Source organism: Rhea pennata, chromosome 2 (assembly GCF_028389875.1).
Source record: "Rhea pennata isolate bPtePen1 chromosome 2, bPtePen1.pri, whole genome shotgun sequence".
NCBI classification, from domain to species: domain Eukaryota; kingdom Metazoa; phylum Chordata; class Aves; order Rheiformes; family Rheidae; genus Rhea; species Rhea pennata.
This window is the reverse complement of record NC_084664.1, coordinates 82,608,167-82,624,127: the sequence shown is the minus strand read 5'-3', so window position 1 is coordinate 82,624,127 and position 15,961 is coordinate 82,608,167. Positions and strand designations below refer to the sequence as shown.

The window sequence follows — 15,961 nt, the reverse complement described above, 5'->3', positions numbered from 1 at the left end:
ACATTTCAGACAACCATGTTAGCAGGAGATGAACTGCAGTCTAAAGTTATCTGTTCCTCTCCAGTGGCTGCAGAAGAAGCTTAGATGATTAGCTCAGTTGCTGAAGACTGCACTGAATACATCTTAAATTATGTTAGGTTAATTCTACCAAACTAATTTTACAGTGTTAATTTTTAGTGAAATTTATATTTTGCTCTTGCTCTTTTTACAGCCATTAGACTTTGAAACAAAAAAGGCCTACACCTTTAAAGTCGAGGCCTCCAATCTCCATCTTGACCATCGATTTCACTCTGTGGGTCCATTCAAAGACACCGCCACTGTGAAAATAAATGTGTTGGACATGGAGGAACCGCCGGTTTTCAGCAAGCCTATTTACACAATGGAGGTTTATGAGGATACTCCTGTGGGTACCATTATAGGTGCAGTGACAGCCCAAGACCTCGATGCTGGCAGCAGTTCTGTAAGGTGAGAAAGCTTTTTTTTCCATCCGTAACTCTCACACAACCCAAACTGCTGCTGACAGTGAATGTAGGCAGCAAAGAGCTTGGTTAGAAGATACAAAATTTTCCAAACTGGTCACCATAATGGATAGCTGTTGCTCTAAAAAAATACTGAAAAGAGATGCTAGTTCAGATGGTTGTCTGGCAAAATACATTAAGTGCTGACAGCTTTGTGTCATAAAGAGGATCATATAAGTTATCATTCACTGTCATGACTTGAGAGAATATGAGATGAGATTGAGGAAATAAAAATTCTGTTCTGTCTGGGGCACGATAGTGAAAATGTAGGTTGTACATGCCACAGCTCTATTATGCAACCCCGGGTGACAGTAAGTGCTGCCCCTTTCACACAAACCGATTACTCTTCATATATGGCAAATAACAAATGCTTTAATAAATAGTTGCTATATCTGTGTTGGCTAAGGCTGTGGAGATGTGATTGCTGACCAACACTGCTATGCTCAGCAGACTCCAGGAGAAGTCCTGAGTGTAAACCCATGTCAGTAAAACCTCCCATTTTCTGGTATAGCTTATTTTTCTGAAATAAAGGGGGAAAACAGTTGTTATACAAATGCAATGTATTGTTTTTGCTGATGTATTTCCAATGAAATTAGAAGAAAGTGGGCTAGACTCAGGTACCAATAAAGAAGCTCTTGTGCAGATTTAGTGTAAGATGGGGAATCATTACACATACTTCCAGTACAAATCCAGGCTGATCGACCTGACTTCAGGAAATATTTTTAGTTCCAGACTGTCATGAACAATATATGAGACATAATAGAAGTCATTAATCTTTAAATATAAACATTTATGAAATGGGAATATGATGGAACAGTAAAATGTCACTAGTGGCTACCAAGTACATACACAGTCATGCATATAATCACTCAGAATATGTATTCCAAATGAATTAATCCATTACAAAATTGTTTTTGACTTTTTAACATAATCTATGTTTATTAATTATCTCTATTTGGACTCAGTGTTGCTATTTTCCAAATGTACAATAAAGTTGTTAGATGCTGTGTTGTAATCACATTTAAAAATTTAATACGCAACAGGCAGCAAGTGTCTAGCTCCTGTTTCACCAGTGACAGTCATTGTCAGTTGTTGCTTAATCCTATTACTAGTGTTGTTGGTTACATTCTTTTAAATACATCCTTCATTATTTTGTAGTACATGAATATATTTGACCATGAACCTGTGACACATTCCTTTCCAGACAGGATCAAAACATTCGGTAACAAAATCTAAAACAGGAACCTTTTTCCCCAGTGGGGAGCCTATGAACATAGCCTCCATGAAGTCAATATTATGTTGAAAAGTATATTGTCTCTCGTGACCAGATAGCAAATCCCTTAATCATATTGCTGAGTAGTTTCTCCTATGACAGCAGAGTCATTTGAATGTATAACCTCTCCTCAGTGAGAATTTAAATTTCACAAACTATTCTAGGAGACTTGCATGCTTTAGTTCCTGATCCTATATTTGCATCTGCGCAGGAAAATTCACCATTTGAAGATGAAGGTGTCTCCATATAGTTCACTGTAATATTGAATTTTAAGCTGCTTTGAGATGTTTGTGTCTGCTTTTCTTTAACACTGAAATCATCCTTTCAGTGTTTAAATGGCCACCTACACATTCAGTCAAAAGATCAGCAATATAACTTGGACCATGAGCTTAGAGAATTTCTCTTACAAGCTGTATCTGTACACTGATTTATAAAATACCCTTGCATTTTAGCCTCACTGCTCAATTTGCTAACCACGAACACTGCAGAACCACAGAAGTGCTCCCTGGGTCGTTTTAAGGAACTGCAGCCATGTCATGCTCAAGGGAAAACATGGACTGTGTCCTAATAGTGATCTCAGTGGGATGTATTCCCAGCCAGAAGACAGCCACATATTGAATGCAATGGGATTTGGAGGGCGATACAGGTACTTTAAGGACAGGAATGGGTTTGAGTAAGCAAGATGACATGCTGAAAAGATTATGCTGGAAATCTGTCAGTACAACTGTAACCCTTCTTGTGGTCTGTTTTTGAAAGATGTTTTAGTTCTGAAATTTCATCGTTAGCTCGCCTCATTTAAACTGGTGATAGATTTGATACTGCATATTCAATCTGGTCTCCAGCTCTTTGAATCCAACAACAGGATTCTTACTTAACCGAGCTCTGCCCCAGTAACTGTGCACTGGAAGAACCTATATGTATTCGAATGCTGGCTAGTCCAAGTGGAAAAAAGAAAGTATATTCAATTGTTAGTTATTGATGTAGTGTTCAGTATTCCGTGAGTTTTATATCCTCTAGCTGAGACTAAAAGTCAGTGAGCAGAAGTTAGAAGAGCATAAATTAGTTAGAAAGAACTGTATGTGATTACAACTTGTATCTTACAGTAACTATGCTCTTTCGGCTGTTTAAATTCTAGTTTGTCTCTTAGATTATAAATAGTGGCTCCATCAGTTGCATCATATTTTAGAGAAGGAGTCTGAACATCTAACTAAATAGGCCCTTGAAACAGTCATGGGAAAGCAAGTTAAGTTCTTTGAGGCAACAACCAATACAATTTGCTGGGCAGCACAATTTCATTTTTTTTTTCTAGAGTAGTTTGGCCATTTTGATGCCCATTACAACAACAACAAAATCATCAATCTGCTAAAACAATAGAGACTGGGATAAAAGACAAATCTGCACTGTATGCAACAGAAAGCAAAACTCTGGAGAACAAAGCAGTCTGAAAAAGCTCACATTAAAGGAAGGAGCACTAGTGACAGCAACTTAATCCATTTCATCAGACAAAAACATTAATTCTGTTATGCTAGACATAGCAGGAAGGGGGAGATAACAGTTAAGAGTGAAGGCTGGAATTAGATGCTTAGAAAAAGAAAAATATATCACTGGAAGTCATTAAAAATGCTGTGGTTTACATTTTTTTTCTCTTTTCTCCTATAGCTGGAACTAAGTTCCCTGAGAAATCAGGAATTTTTAGAAGTTTGTTTTGTGGAATGATTGACAGAGATGTGGAAATGAAGGGGCACAAGGCACATATTCAGTAAAAAAGGGAAATTAAATACAAGCAGCAAAGGGGTTGCAGGTATTCAACACCTGTAAGGGTGACTAGTTTTGAAGCTGTTTTGGAATATTACCCCAGCTCACCTGATTTTCAAACTGTACTAAAGTTAGAGTTTATGTCTCTTAGGAGAGCTGTTTTGTCCATTCCTATTTTTTTCATAGTGCTGCAGAGGATATTCAACATAAATGTTAGACTGTGGTCCTATGTACATTGTAGCCATTGAAAATCCCAAAGCACTTCTAAAAGGAGCAATGATCTTATGTTCTTCTCAGACTTCTCTAATTTATGATGATTACAAGCCATGTAGGAGAAAGAAGCACCAATACTCCAGTGTTCATGACAATGTATATAATCTATAAATACCAAAAGATTTTTAATAAAAGTTCATCACTTCTAGTGCAAGGTATTTTAGGGCTTTTTCAAAATCACTCTTACACCTGTCCTAACTTTATGACAATTAGTGCTATCTAAATAGCAAGAAAGAAAATGTAAATCATAGAATGGTAAGGTTGGAAGCGACCTCTGGAGATCATCTAGTCCAACCCTCAACGTAGCCAATACGGGGACTGAACCCATGCTCTGACCAACTGAGCTAAACCTGGCAAACATGAGTAATGATTCCTTGAAAAGTAAGGTTTATTTAACACTGTGAAGTTAAACAACTTTTTCACTGGTGCCTTAGAAGCTGTCAGATTTCCTAGGAGATGATCACATGGCATAAAGCATGAAAGGATTTTTGTCTCTGATGTAAACTGCAGATCAGACTCTGATTACCATGAGTTTCATGTTCAAACTGCCCTTCATATCTCCCCTACTTGACTCGGGAGCTTTGCCTCATGAACCACAAGAACCACTCAGAGCAGGAAAGCTGTGGGGACTGCACATTATCCTGAACAAGTCTAGAGTCATGAAACCGTGACATTAAAACCACAAAAATTCATGTGCACTAGTCACAGGTCAAGCCTGCCGTCAGCATCCTGGGGACAAACTTGTATTCCCTGCACGAGGTTCCAAAGGAGGAGCTTTATTTATTTGCTGAACTGGTTCACTGTAGTCCAGGAATCTTTATGGAGAAGATTTATTTTTCCTTTTGCAGTGCAAAACTTTTTTTTTGTTCCAAAGATAAAAAGAAATATGCAACGTAGAGGCACAAACGATGAATTAAAGTTACCTATCTAACAGGAAAGTGCTTGACCTTCCAATCGTATAATTCTTCTTGATGTATTTCTGTTCATGCACAGTTTTTTTAATTTTCTTTTTCTACAGAAAGATGAATCTCATTCTGTGATATCAACATGTAGCTCGTAGATTGTCAAAAAGATTGGGACCTTTAGTTCCAGCACCCCTAGCCTCTTCATTTAATAACAGAGCAAATGATTTTTCTCTATGATATCACATTAGTAGGGGGATGAGATACTTGGCTAGTAGATTTTGCAGACAGAAAAAAAAATGGTGGAATGCAGGAATTTGGGGTTTGTTTTCATCTGCTTTAGAGATATGTACAGACACTTTGAGCTATTCCTGCCTGTTTGTCTCTGTCACAGTTCTAACTCCACACCATCCTTTGCTTTTAATTGAAGCCCCCAGTCTCTTCAATTACTTTTAAGACCTCTGTGTCAAGTTCTAACTCATCCAGCCTGATCATTTCAAATTTCTATACCAATACTGCTCCAGACCCCTTGCTACCATTTGCAGTCCTCCTACTAATCAGCATATGAGGCTGTTTTCTAAGTTGCTCTCAGTTGCTTGAGCAGTCTAACATTAGTCTCCTATTTCATTGTCCATCTTTCTCTCTCCTATAGCTGTTTCCCTCCTTTTCCTCCTGAACTACATCCTACATCTTCATTAGTTTCCAGTTTTACTGCCTTCCTTTCTTCTGCTGATGACAGTTACTTCCTTTTTGATCTTAGCGGCTTGAGGTATTTTTTTTCCTTTGCTCCGGTTACTTTGATCCGGTTTCTGGAACTCCAGAAACAAGGTTTCTATTCTAGTGTTTTCTCTGAATACCAACGGATATATTGGCTGATAGATTTGGTCCTTCTCCACCAGTCTTATTAGTTTCTCCCCTCATTTGTCTCAGTGAGCACTCAGCTACCATAACCACAACGGCATCCCTTTTCTATCTGTGCATCTACCCACCTTCCAGCAATGCTGGATAAGATACAGAGCAATGACCTCCTATTTATCCTCCTCATTCCTCCAGGATTCCTGGCTGCTCCTCTATTTTCTTCTCTAGCTTCCAGACTTTGTCTTCATGACCTCAGGCAATCACATGCTCTGCTCGGTAGTGCTCTTCTCTTAAACTAATCGCCACATGACCACATGTACATATCTGCTGTTCCCTAGGTTTGTCTGAGATGGCTTCTTTCTCAGCAGTTGTTTGGTTTTAAGGTGACTGCTCTCCAAACACAGAGAAGACAAAATCTACCTCTTCTCCATTCGAACTGTCTTTCAAATAGAACTGTTTCAGTGAAGCTTAATGAATTACTGCTTTATAGCAGAGTGACAGCAATTGACTGTTTATCTGTGCTTTATCTGTTGCAATTGTCAAGCAAGATGTATCTTACAAATTATTATGGTGATCTTCTTCATGGTAGTTTAAGTTAATATGCTTTACTTCAAATTTGCGATGAATTAGGTACACATGAGCAGAGAATTACCACAGTTCAGCTGACAAGAAGTAACTCATTCAGTTATATTCATTCAAGGACTATGGTACCTCCATGCCAATGATCAGCTTGGAATTGCTACAGGTAGATACAAGAAAAGTGCAGTTTTGTTTCTATGCACTTAAGATTAAAGCGAAGACAGCCTGCTTTGCTGTGGATGGTAAATGTGCTGCCACTTAATCAGAACTGTAATTGAGGCTGCAGCATGTTCACTGGAAACAGATGTTTCAGAGATTTTAGTTAGAAAGCCCTGCTTTGTCCTTGTGGAGTATATGCGGATTGATTTTCCAGTCTGCTTGGTTTCTCTCAGGATTGGCAGGAGCATGAAGCAAAAGTAAATATTCTGTGGCATAAGTCAGAAAGGCGACACTAGAGAAAAGCTGGATATTTCCAAAGAAAAGATTGGTATGCTTCTCTTTATATGATTGTAGATTTACTCTTGGAAACGTTTGCATTATTTTTGTGTGAAATGTTAAAAAAACTTAGCTGCTTGAAATTTTCCTTCCTATGTATAGTAAAGTCAAGAGCAACTGAAAACAAGGTTTTAAACTGAGAAAGGACAATAAGCGTTATTCATAGGTAGTAATACAGTTATTCTTCAAATTACTGATGTTTCTGAATAACAGTAAGTGATCTTCAGCTGGCATATGCAACCATATAAACCTATAAAATATCAGTCAGGAGTTTGACATAAAAGTTGTGTGCAGACCCAAGAACTTCAGGGACTACTCCTTTTAGTGAATGCCCTGTTCATGAGGGAAGTGGGTGCTGAAAGTCAAGAAGCGTGCATTAAGCTCCAAGGCAGCAGAGAAGAATTTGGCAGGGAAAGCTTTTAAATTAATTGGGACTAGCTAAGAAGCCAGAGTGAGGGGAAAGGAGCAATATGACCGTAATCGTTTTAGTTTACTTCACAGCAGCCTATTACAATTGTACCACCTGGTGATGTGATTCTGCAAAGCAAGTTTGCATCCCAGAGGCACACATTGTCATTTTACTTTTGCTCAAATAATGGTCTTCCTGATTTTAGATCAAGGCTCCTATTCCAAATTTTTGCAGCAATGGATTTTGCAAGCATTAGCAAAAAACAAAGTGAGATTAAAACAGAGGTTTAATGGTTGAGGATATACCACCTCAAGCTGTGAACCTCTCATGACTTGACATTAAGAGAATTCTGAAGGGCCAAACTTAAACCAACTTCTAAGGAAATCTTATATGCTACAAGGGATACTGTTAAGTGTTTATTCTGCAAAGTGGTTCACAAAGTCAAAAGTAAATCTGTGCTTCTTAGTATAAAGTTAATGTTTAAGCATGTGTAATTGAAGATTTTATGTCCCTTTCCACAAGAATAGCTATTTTAACCTTTGCAACTCAGTCAAAATCTAATTTCTTTCAATCTCAATTTCTCCTTTAACTACTTGGAAACACCAACTCTAATTTCAGGAAATTAGAAAGTGCTAAAATGTTCAAGTTTGCCATTCTTTATGTTTAAATAATCATTACATTTGGGCTAAAGTTGCTTATATATTTGGTCATTTATTCACTTGCAGGCTCATTAATTTAAGCCACAGTTTTTTTTGACAGACACATACATTTTAGGAGTTATGTGTTTGGAAACTTCAGTCATATCTTGATTATAGATGCTGACAGATCTTAGATGTTTCCATCTAAGCTGAAAAGGTGACTGTGGCAAATCATGGTACAGGATCATCTAAGATGGCTGAATGTGAAAGAGGATCACAGATAGCTAAATACAATGCTGAGGTTCAATATGGGCAAATATGAAAGAAATACATGAAAGATACTGCTAGTAGCATTTATGTAAATACTAAATCTTTGGATTTATAATAGCAGATTAATTTAGGCAGTAAATCTTAAAAAGTTACATTGTGAAGGAGATAGAGCACAGAAGTTCTAACTCATGTAGGAGAGAAGAAGAATCAGTTTTAGGGGCAAGTGATGGGACCTGACTTGGCTGAGGTCAGATCACCAATGTGCAAGTGGGAGTAGGGAGGTGCTTACCCAGCAGCTTCTGCTTGGGGCCTTCAAGAAATTCATAAAACCTTTGAAAAGGTGAGGCCATACTAACATTGTTCGATTTAGATTCTACGTTTCTTCATATGAGCTGAGGAGGAGGAAAGGAAAAGGAAAATTCAGCAGCTCCTACAATGTCAGAGCTGTCTTGTATAGTCCTTTAATTTGTGATCACTTCATCTGACTTGGTTAGGAGCAAAAATACAGCCTCAAATTCCTTATGTCACCGAGCATTTCCTCTTGCAAACCCAACCGACGGACTGAGTCAGTCCCCACTGAATGTCGAAGCAGGTGATAAAACACTGTGCCACAGCTTTCTGGAGTCAGCACAGTTACTGTTACCTGTTTTTTTCTTTGATTGTGTCAGCATCAGCATTTTATTTCTTTTATTTCTTTTTTTTTTTTTTTTTTTTTTTTAGGAAAAATATGAGTGATTTAGTCAGATTTTAGTATCCAAAAGAAGATCAGAGCCAGTATTTGCATGATGCAAAAATGAAGCAATCAGATTATTCCTATGGGATTTATACTCTGAATTTGTACCACAGAGAAGGTATTAGATGGGTTCTTCTATATAGCAGATGCTTCTTGCCATAACATTCTGTGGCCTGGCATAGGTTCAAGTGTTAAAGCTTTTCAGAGGGGGCAAGGGAACAGAAACAGAGGAGGTATAACACAGCTTCACTCTCTGTCTCACAGCTTAGTGTTTAGGCCACAAGCCCCTATGTAAAAAATAAAGTTTTAGCTTCTACTGGGGCTGAACATCTATGGGAATAATTCACATTTGTCTCTCCCCTCTCAGCTTTCTTAAGGGTCTAGGGGAATCCACTTAAAATAATCTGTTTCCTATCTTTCTGTACTCTATCTGCTCGTTAAGAGAGATACTGATATATACCTATAATTGTGGTGCTGGTAAAGAAAGTGCCACACTACAGCACCATCCAAGCAATACTGACTGTTGTTCAGCGTGTAGTGAAGGGATTACATCCAACGTGCCTTATACGACTACTCTTAGTCCAAATAACTGAGACATAATTAAACCACAAGGCTTTCCCTCTCTCACTGTCTTTCAGTTCTACCTGCTCAATGAAGCAGTGAAAATGATGTTAGCAATGAATAAAAATAATGCATTTGCTGAAGGACAACAAGTTTTGGTAAGATACTTGGCTCATCATGAGAAATGCAAAGCAGACAGTGGAGCTGACTGAAGAGTTTGATAAGCAAATGAATAACATCTTTAAATGGAGGGGGGAAGGAAGCAATGGAATTGGTAGACAGGCAGAACTAGCAGCTTGGAAGGGCCGATAATTGAAGTGCACATTTTATTTCCTATGTTGTCTAGGGTGTTTTACTGAAATTTGTATGTAAGATTTGTAAGACTTATGAAAAGTTTAACAGCTTCTCTCACTTGATGTTGATCTGTCATCAAATTCTGTCTGTCTGCAACAACTGTTTCCCTGTCAATTAATTCTGCACAGTGTTTGATTTTCTCCAAAGGAACAAAGTATAATTTGTTTGCATTGATATTATTTATTTCACATGAAGTGACTGCTGCAATAGTGACTGTTAAAATTGCTAATCCTTCACCCTCCTGATTAAAAAGTGCAGAAGTATGCAGTCCATACCATGCAGAACTGAGTCATATAGTGTGCAGAAGGCTCAAACTGTTATTTGTTCATATGGAAGATCTGCTGTTATGTGAAAGACGTAAAGATGACGGGCAAGGGACAGCCCAGTGGAAAACTGTTTGCTCTTTCTCCCATACTGTAGAAATTTCATCTACCCTTCTCTAGAGCATCACTAGTTAATTCGCAGTATATACAAGATTCTTTCTGGGAAGGCTGAAGTAGATCTCACAATATTATCGGTATCAGTGTGCTGAATTCCTTTGGAAAGGGGGACAGAATACAACAAACTAGTTTGACTGCTGTCCTTAAAATAATCCAAAAAATCTCTGCTTTTAAAGCCAAAATATTTTAAAACAGAGAAAAGCCTTCCTTGCAATAAAGGACTGGTTTTTGCTTTAGTGAGTGTTTAAAAGCATTCAACTTACACTATTGCAACAGCTTTATGTCAATGTTAAGCACGTTTGAAAATCTTTACAAAGTGATTAAAAAAAAAACAAACATGGCAATTTGAGTGAAATGATCAAAGAAAAGTCATGGCAAAACTATCAGGAATATTTTGAAATATTAATAAATTAAGATGCATTTATTTTTAGTAGTGACATGTATGATGTCCATACATTATGGTGCAAAACCAAAGAAGAGTCTTTCGCTTCCTTAGTCTAACCCACAGAAGCGTCTCAAGTTTTTGCCACCTGTGAACGAAGCAACCATTCTACAGTAATGCCCTTAAACTCATTCTACCGATCCTCAGCCCTTTGTTTTTGTGTTATTATAAGGCAGTAAAGGCACCTAAATCAGATTAGACAAACTATATTGGCTGCTCATTATTGCATCTGAATATTATTACCTTTAGCTACTTGATTCAAACATCCCCCAGAGGAGGTAGTTGCCTTCCTCAGTTCTGCAAGTTTAACTGCTTGTTAACCCAGTCTATGAAGCAGTGTAGGTAAGATGTCACCTGAAACCTACCTACTATTTCTTTCCAAACTTGACCAGTTTTCATTTTTTAAAAAAGGCACATTTGGGAGAACAGCAGGACTAATACTACTGGGGAGGATGCAAGGGTAGGAGGTGACCACTGCTCCAGGAAGGGCAGCAGCTGGATTTCGTTGGCTGACTGTGCGCTTAGGAGAGATGTTGTGTAAAGATTTAGTTAGGCAGTACCAAACGGCAATGTGGGTTCCTTTCCACATTTTGCTTGGGGTTGTTTTTGTTTTGTTTTTCTCTATGGCTTGTATCTCCCTGAAAATACTTAAACATGAAGGTTATAGACTACTATGTATCTGCATGGGTGGGTTTCTCTTAGGGTCAGGCTAGTACCTGTAGGATTACATGAAGGATAAGGTATGACTGCAAACCACTCAAGAGTTTTCTGTGGTTTGACCTCTAATGCATCAGCAGCTTTCAAAAGATCTTCAGCACAGGTACACAGAGCTCATACTCCCTTTAAGAGATGGCTTAAAAATTATTTTAACAAACAAACAGAAAAGCTAACCTTGTAGAAAAAAACATTGGCCACTTTGGAATATTATTACATGTCCTAAACATTTTTTAGTTAATGACAAGAAAATATTGCAGTGAAACTTCCCATGTTATTTTGGTATTATGAACATTGCACTCTTCTAATTTTAACTGAGTTTTAGTGAAGAAAGTATTTTATTTTATTAAAATTTATCTGATCTTTTATATATCTAATACTTTGTATTTACACAGTACAATAGTTATTGAGTTGTAAAAGGACATTAAAAAAGCTATGAGAAGGGATTTTGTGGCTGTTTTAACATAGAACAACATGAATGATATGCAAAGACTTTTGTCTCCTGCTGTAAGGCAAGCAGTGCATTTCACCTTATTTCATATTATCACATTATCCAGCAGAGAAAAAAAGGATATTTACCATTGCTGCTCTTGTAAAACTTTGTGAGACAGCATTTTTAAGTCAGTAGAAAATCACAAGAATGAAGAGTAAGCTTTAACTCATTCAAGATATGAAAAAAAAGAAAGATATAAGGTAACTTAATGCTGATTCATGGCCCTAGTGCTGAGGAAGACTTTGATAATCTAACTATCCCATCTAGCCCTAATAAGCAGATAACTGTACCTTTACCTTAAGAAAATTAAATATTTTGTTACATCTAATTACTCTTGGTTGAGTGTTATGGCTTACGTAGGCTTGCACAGTTCACAGAGGACTTTCTTTAAAAATTCTTGATCTCATCTTTAGCGAAATTAAGGCATTCACTCCTCGGTCTTTACTGGAATGACAGACCCTTCCAGGTGATCAACTGTCAGGAGAAGAGTTTAGTACTTACATTTGACAAGAGTAAAGGGAAGTTAGGCAGTAAAGAACTGGCTTAGTGTTTGAAATGTGTATGTACGGTCCAGGGGTTCATGTTTTTTTGAGATTTTCACAATAATAACTCAAGGACTGTATCATCAAAGGAACTGCAGCAAAGAAATTTGAATGGCAAGATGTGATTTTTTTTGGATGACAGAAAGCTGTTTGCATGCTTCAACACATCACATTTTCTAACATTATTTTTAGGCTTGAATTGAAGTCTGGATTTCTTGTTTCTTGTGATAATAGTGATTTTCTTTTTTCTATTTTTTTAATATCTCTAATCTCAAAAAACTTTTATGGCTAAATTTTAAAATTCTTGGAACAGCACCTTAGAGCAGATTTGTAACTGAGCACGATTAACAAAATACTGTTTCCTATTATGGATCATAATACTTAGTATAACAGAGACTGATAGGATTATTCAGTCCATCTTTCAGAAAATATAGGTGGTTTTTTTTTTTTTTTTTTTCCTGTACTGTTCATTCTTCATTATTTTACCCAGCTTAGCTTTGTGGTGCCAAGTGACAGAATTTATATCATTTCTCTTTTACACAGCATAATATATATCACTGCCAGAAAGATTTTGCTGCACAACATAAATTTTCCCTTCCTTAATTTCACTCCTCTGCTCCTGTGTGCTGAACAAAATAATACCTTCCATTTATTGGTGTTTAAACCCTTCAGCTATCTGTAGACCCTTATCATTTCTCCTTTTTGTCATCACTTATCCCAGCTGAACATATTTTAGTTCTTTTAATCTTTTCTTACAATTCAGGATGCCCAGACCCAATATAGTTTTTCTTGCTCTTCTCTAAACACCTTCCAATTTGTTGATATCTCTCTAGAGATGTGATGCCCAAGAAAAAATACTGTTGTCTAGGTGCCATTTGCTAGACACCTACTTGTCTGCGGAGATCTGTATGTGATTATTCTCTTTTGGACTTTCAAGTAGTCAAATCACAAGTCTCATCTGCATTCTTTTAGTCCTTCACCCCTTTGACACTCCTGCTTTGCATGTTTCTTTCATCTATTTACTAATATATGTATTGAGATTACAAAAAATCCTAATTGACCACACTTCCCAATTGAATCTTATTATCTTTTGTTTATGTTTCTAATTTTTCTTTTAGCTTCTATCTGTTATTTTTGATATGATGGGTGGTATTTAGCTGTCCTAAGTTGCTATAAACTCTGAATTTTATTTACCTGCAATTTAACTTAAAGTGAACTCAAGTTAAGCAATTTAAGGTCACAGAAACCCAAATAGTCATTATCACATTACAACAAGTTATCATTTCATCCTTTGCCTTTTTTTGCAACATTTCTCTCCCAGAAATCAGTGTTTAGACCAGAGCTAGAGTAAGGAATATGCTTTCCATCAACAAAGTATGAGCTGAGCTCTCTGTTAAGAGTTAAAATATTTAAATTAAGCATGTCTAACAACTGTGCTATTTGTCCATCTCAAACAAAAATATCAACAAGATTTTTTTCAGGAAATATCTATTGTGCATAAAGCCCCCCAAACCTGCAGTCATTACCCTTCAAATGCTTAATTACAATTTGTCTTGAGCTCCTTATATTCCCATTGACTTTTTTTTTTTACTTGTAGATACTCCTTGCAATAAACCATTAATTAATTTAAAAAGAAAAAGATCACTTAAGTCCATATCTTTAGAAGTTAGTCACTTAGCTATCTTTGAAGATTGGTCTACAGATCTCTCTCTTTTTTTTTTTTTTTTTTTTTTAACACAAAATTTAGCCTTCAATTACAGGAGGGCACTTGCCAGGATCACTTTTCTATCCCCCTTTGCAAGTCAATTAGTTTAAATAATATGTTAATTTTGTCTTTCTGTTGTTGTTCCCATTCCTTTCCCTGCTCTTCCTCATCCTAAGTCAAAAAAGCCCTGTTTCTCTCATTTCTTTAAGGCCCTTAATCATTTAAGATTCATAGTCCAGACTAGTTAATTTGCGTTTATTAATATTTCTTACGTATTTATTTATTGACAGAATTTTCTGTAGCAGTTCCTGCAAAGGTCAAACTGGTAAAGCTAAAAACTTTCCAGTGGTTCACGCAAAGTAAAACAGTTAAATAAAACAGAATAACACCAATGATCCAGCTCAGAATGAGAAATTCATGTTTACCTCACTCTTGGAAATAATACTTTCTCTTTATCCTGTTACATCAAGAATTTTTGTATATCTAGAATGCTTTATTCTAATATTTAGATTTGATATGATGTAGTTTGAATAGTGAGATGCTTTCTAAACTGAAGTTGGCAGCCAAATCGTTCAGATAACACACAGAAAATTTGGTTTTGGGGTTTTCTTAAATTCAGAATTAATAAAATACAATTGTACAGTCTGGGCCTGCTTAAACTACAGTTTCACTATAAAAAATGATGTACAGTCAAGAATATTTGTACTGATAAATAGTATAGATGATGTAGAACTGCATCAAATATAAAGTTAATGGAGCTGCAGCGTACCTACCCTCTGTGTTTTAGTAATCCTACTGTTTCCCTCTTCAGTGTTTTAGCTCTGTCACGTTTGGCCTTAATCCTCTGTTTGGTCTACCCTTAAAGCAGTCCTCTCTCTTCCCCTACGGCGCAAACACTTACCTGTGTCTTACCTTGCTGATCTCCTGCTGGCTGTACTTGCAGGGTTATAGTATCAGCCACAAGCTTTAGGAATTGCAACTGTAGGACATATTTCATTTCAGATGATCCCTCTTTGGTCATGCAATCAAGTTCTCTATCTAATCATCTTTCAGAGCTAGAATCAGAAAGAAAATTTGCAATAATATTGTTTCTCCAGGCTCATGAGTTCCCTCATGTATCTAACAGGCAATCGTATGCCTAGAGAAATCACAAATCTACACAGGACTGTTCCTGCTTTTGTTCTTATTTTCTAGGAGGTATTTAGTCTCTGAGACGTTCCAGTTCAAACTGATACCAAAACAGTCTGTCTGAGACCTAGGTGCTACTTTTCATTACTGATGAGGGGTAGCTACCAGCTACATGAGAGCACAAACATGGGTAAATACACTATGGTACCTCTATGCTGAGTGTGCAGAAGAGCTTGGTATGACCCACTTTTCATGATGCCACCACAGTGCACCCAGCATACCTTTTCTGGTACCTCTTGATTCTTTGTTACTTTTACTTTCTCTGCATTTATCTCATCCTTTTTCCTGAGGGTGACTCCAGCACTGGAACAATCTCAGCAACCACAACCTGCTCTTAAAGCATCCTTACGTTGCTCAAAAGCATAAACCAAAATATATAGGCTAGTACTTTGTAATTCTCTGGAGGCAGTGAAACCCTATCAAAAGACAACTGAAAAAATTATCCTGGGCACTGATGGTGGCTAAAATGCTTTTCAGCTGGTGGAAATCTGAATGGAAAATTTTGTAGTACATATATGTGTGTATGCATATAATGAAATGGAGATTTAAGAGAACAATATTGTGTGAAATGATAAGAGTACAAGTTATTAATCATCAAGATAATTCTAGCAAGACAGGAATACTGTAAAATTTTGGGAAACTGAAAAAAAAAATAGTCACTGCATTTTAGAGGCAATAGTAACTTTGTCCTGGGCTCCCTTTTTTGACCTCAGCCTATGTTTCCACATGCCTGTCTCTGCAAGCTTGGCAATAATCAGGAAATTGAGGGTCAATGCGAGGGAACACAAATGCACACTCTGTGTTTAGGCAACAATTTAA

The 15,961-nt window shown here is 36.9% G+C and overlaps 1 protein-coding gene across 2 annotated transcripts in view; it reads left to right on the top strand.

Moving 5' to 3' along the window:
- Window positions 1-15,961, top strand: part of CDH12 (cadherin 12) — a 157,868-nt gene that overhangs the window by 117,995 nt on the left and 23,912 nt on the right. For both annotated transcript variants that reach the window (XM_062568001.1, XM_062568000.1), the window contains one exon: window positions 212-465. In XM_062568001.1, the coding sequence (XP_062423985.1) occupies window positions 212-465 (254 nt within the window). The remainder of the gene's footprint in view (window positions 1-211; window positions 466-15,961) is intronic.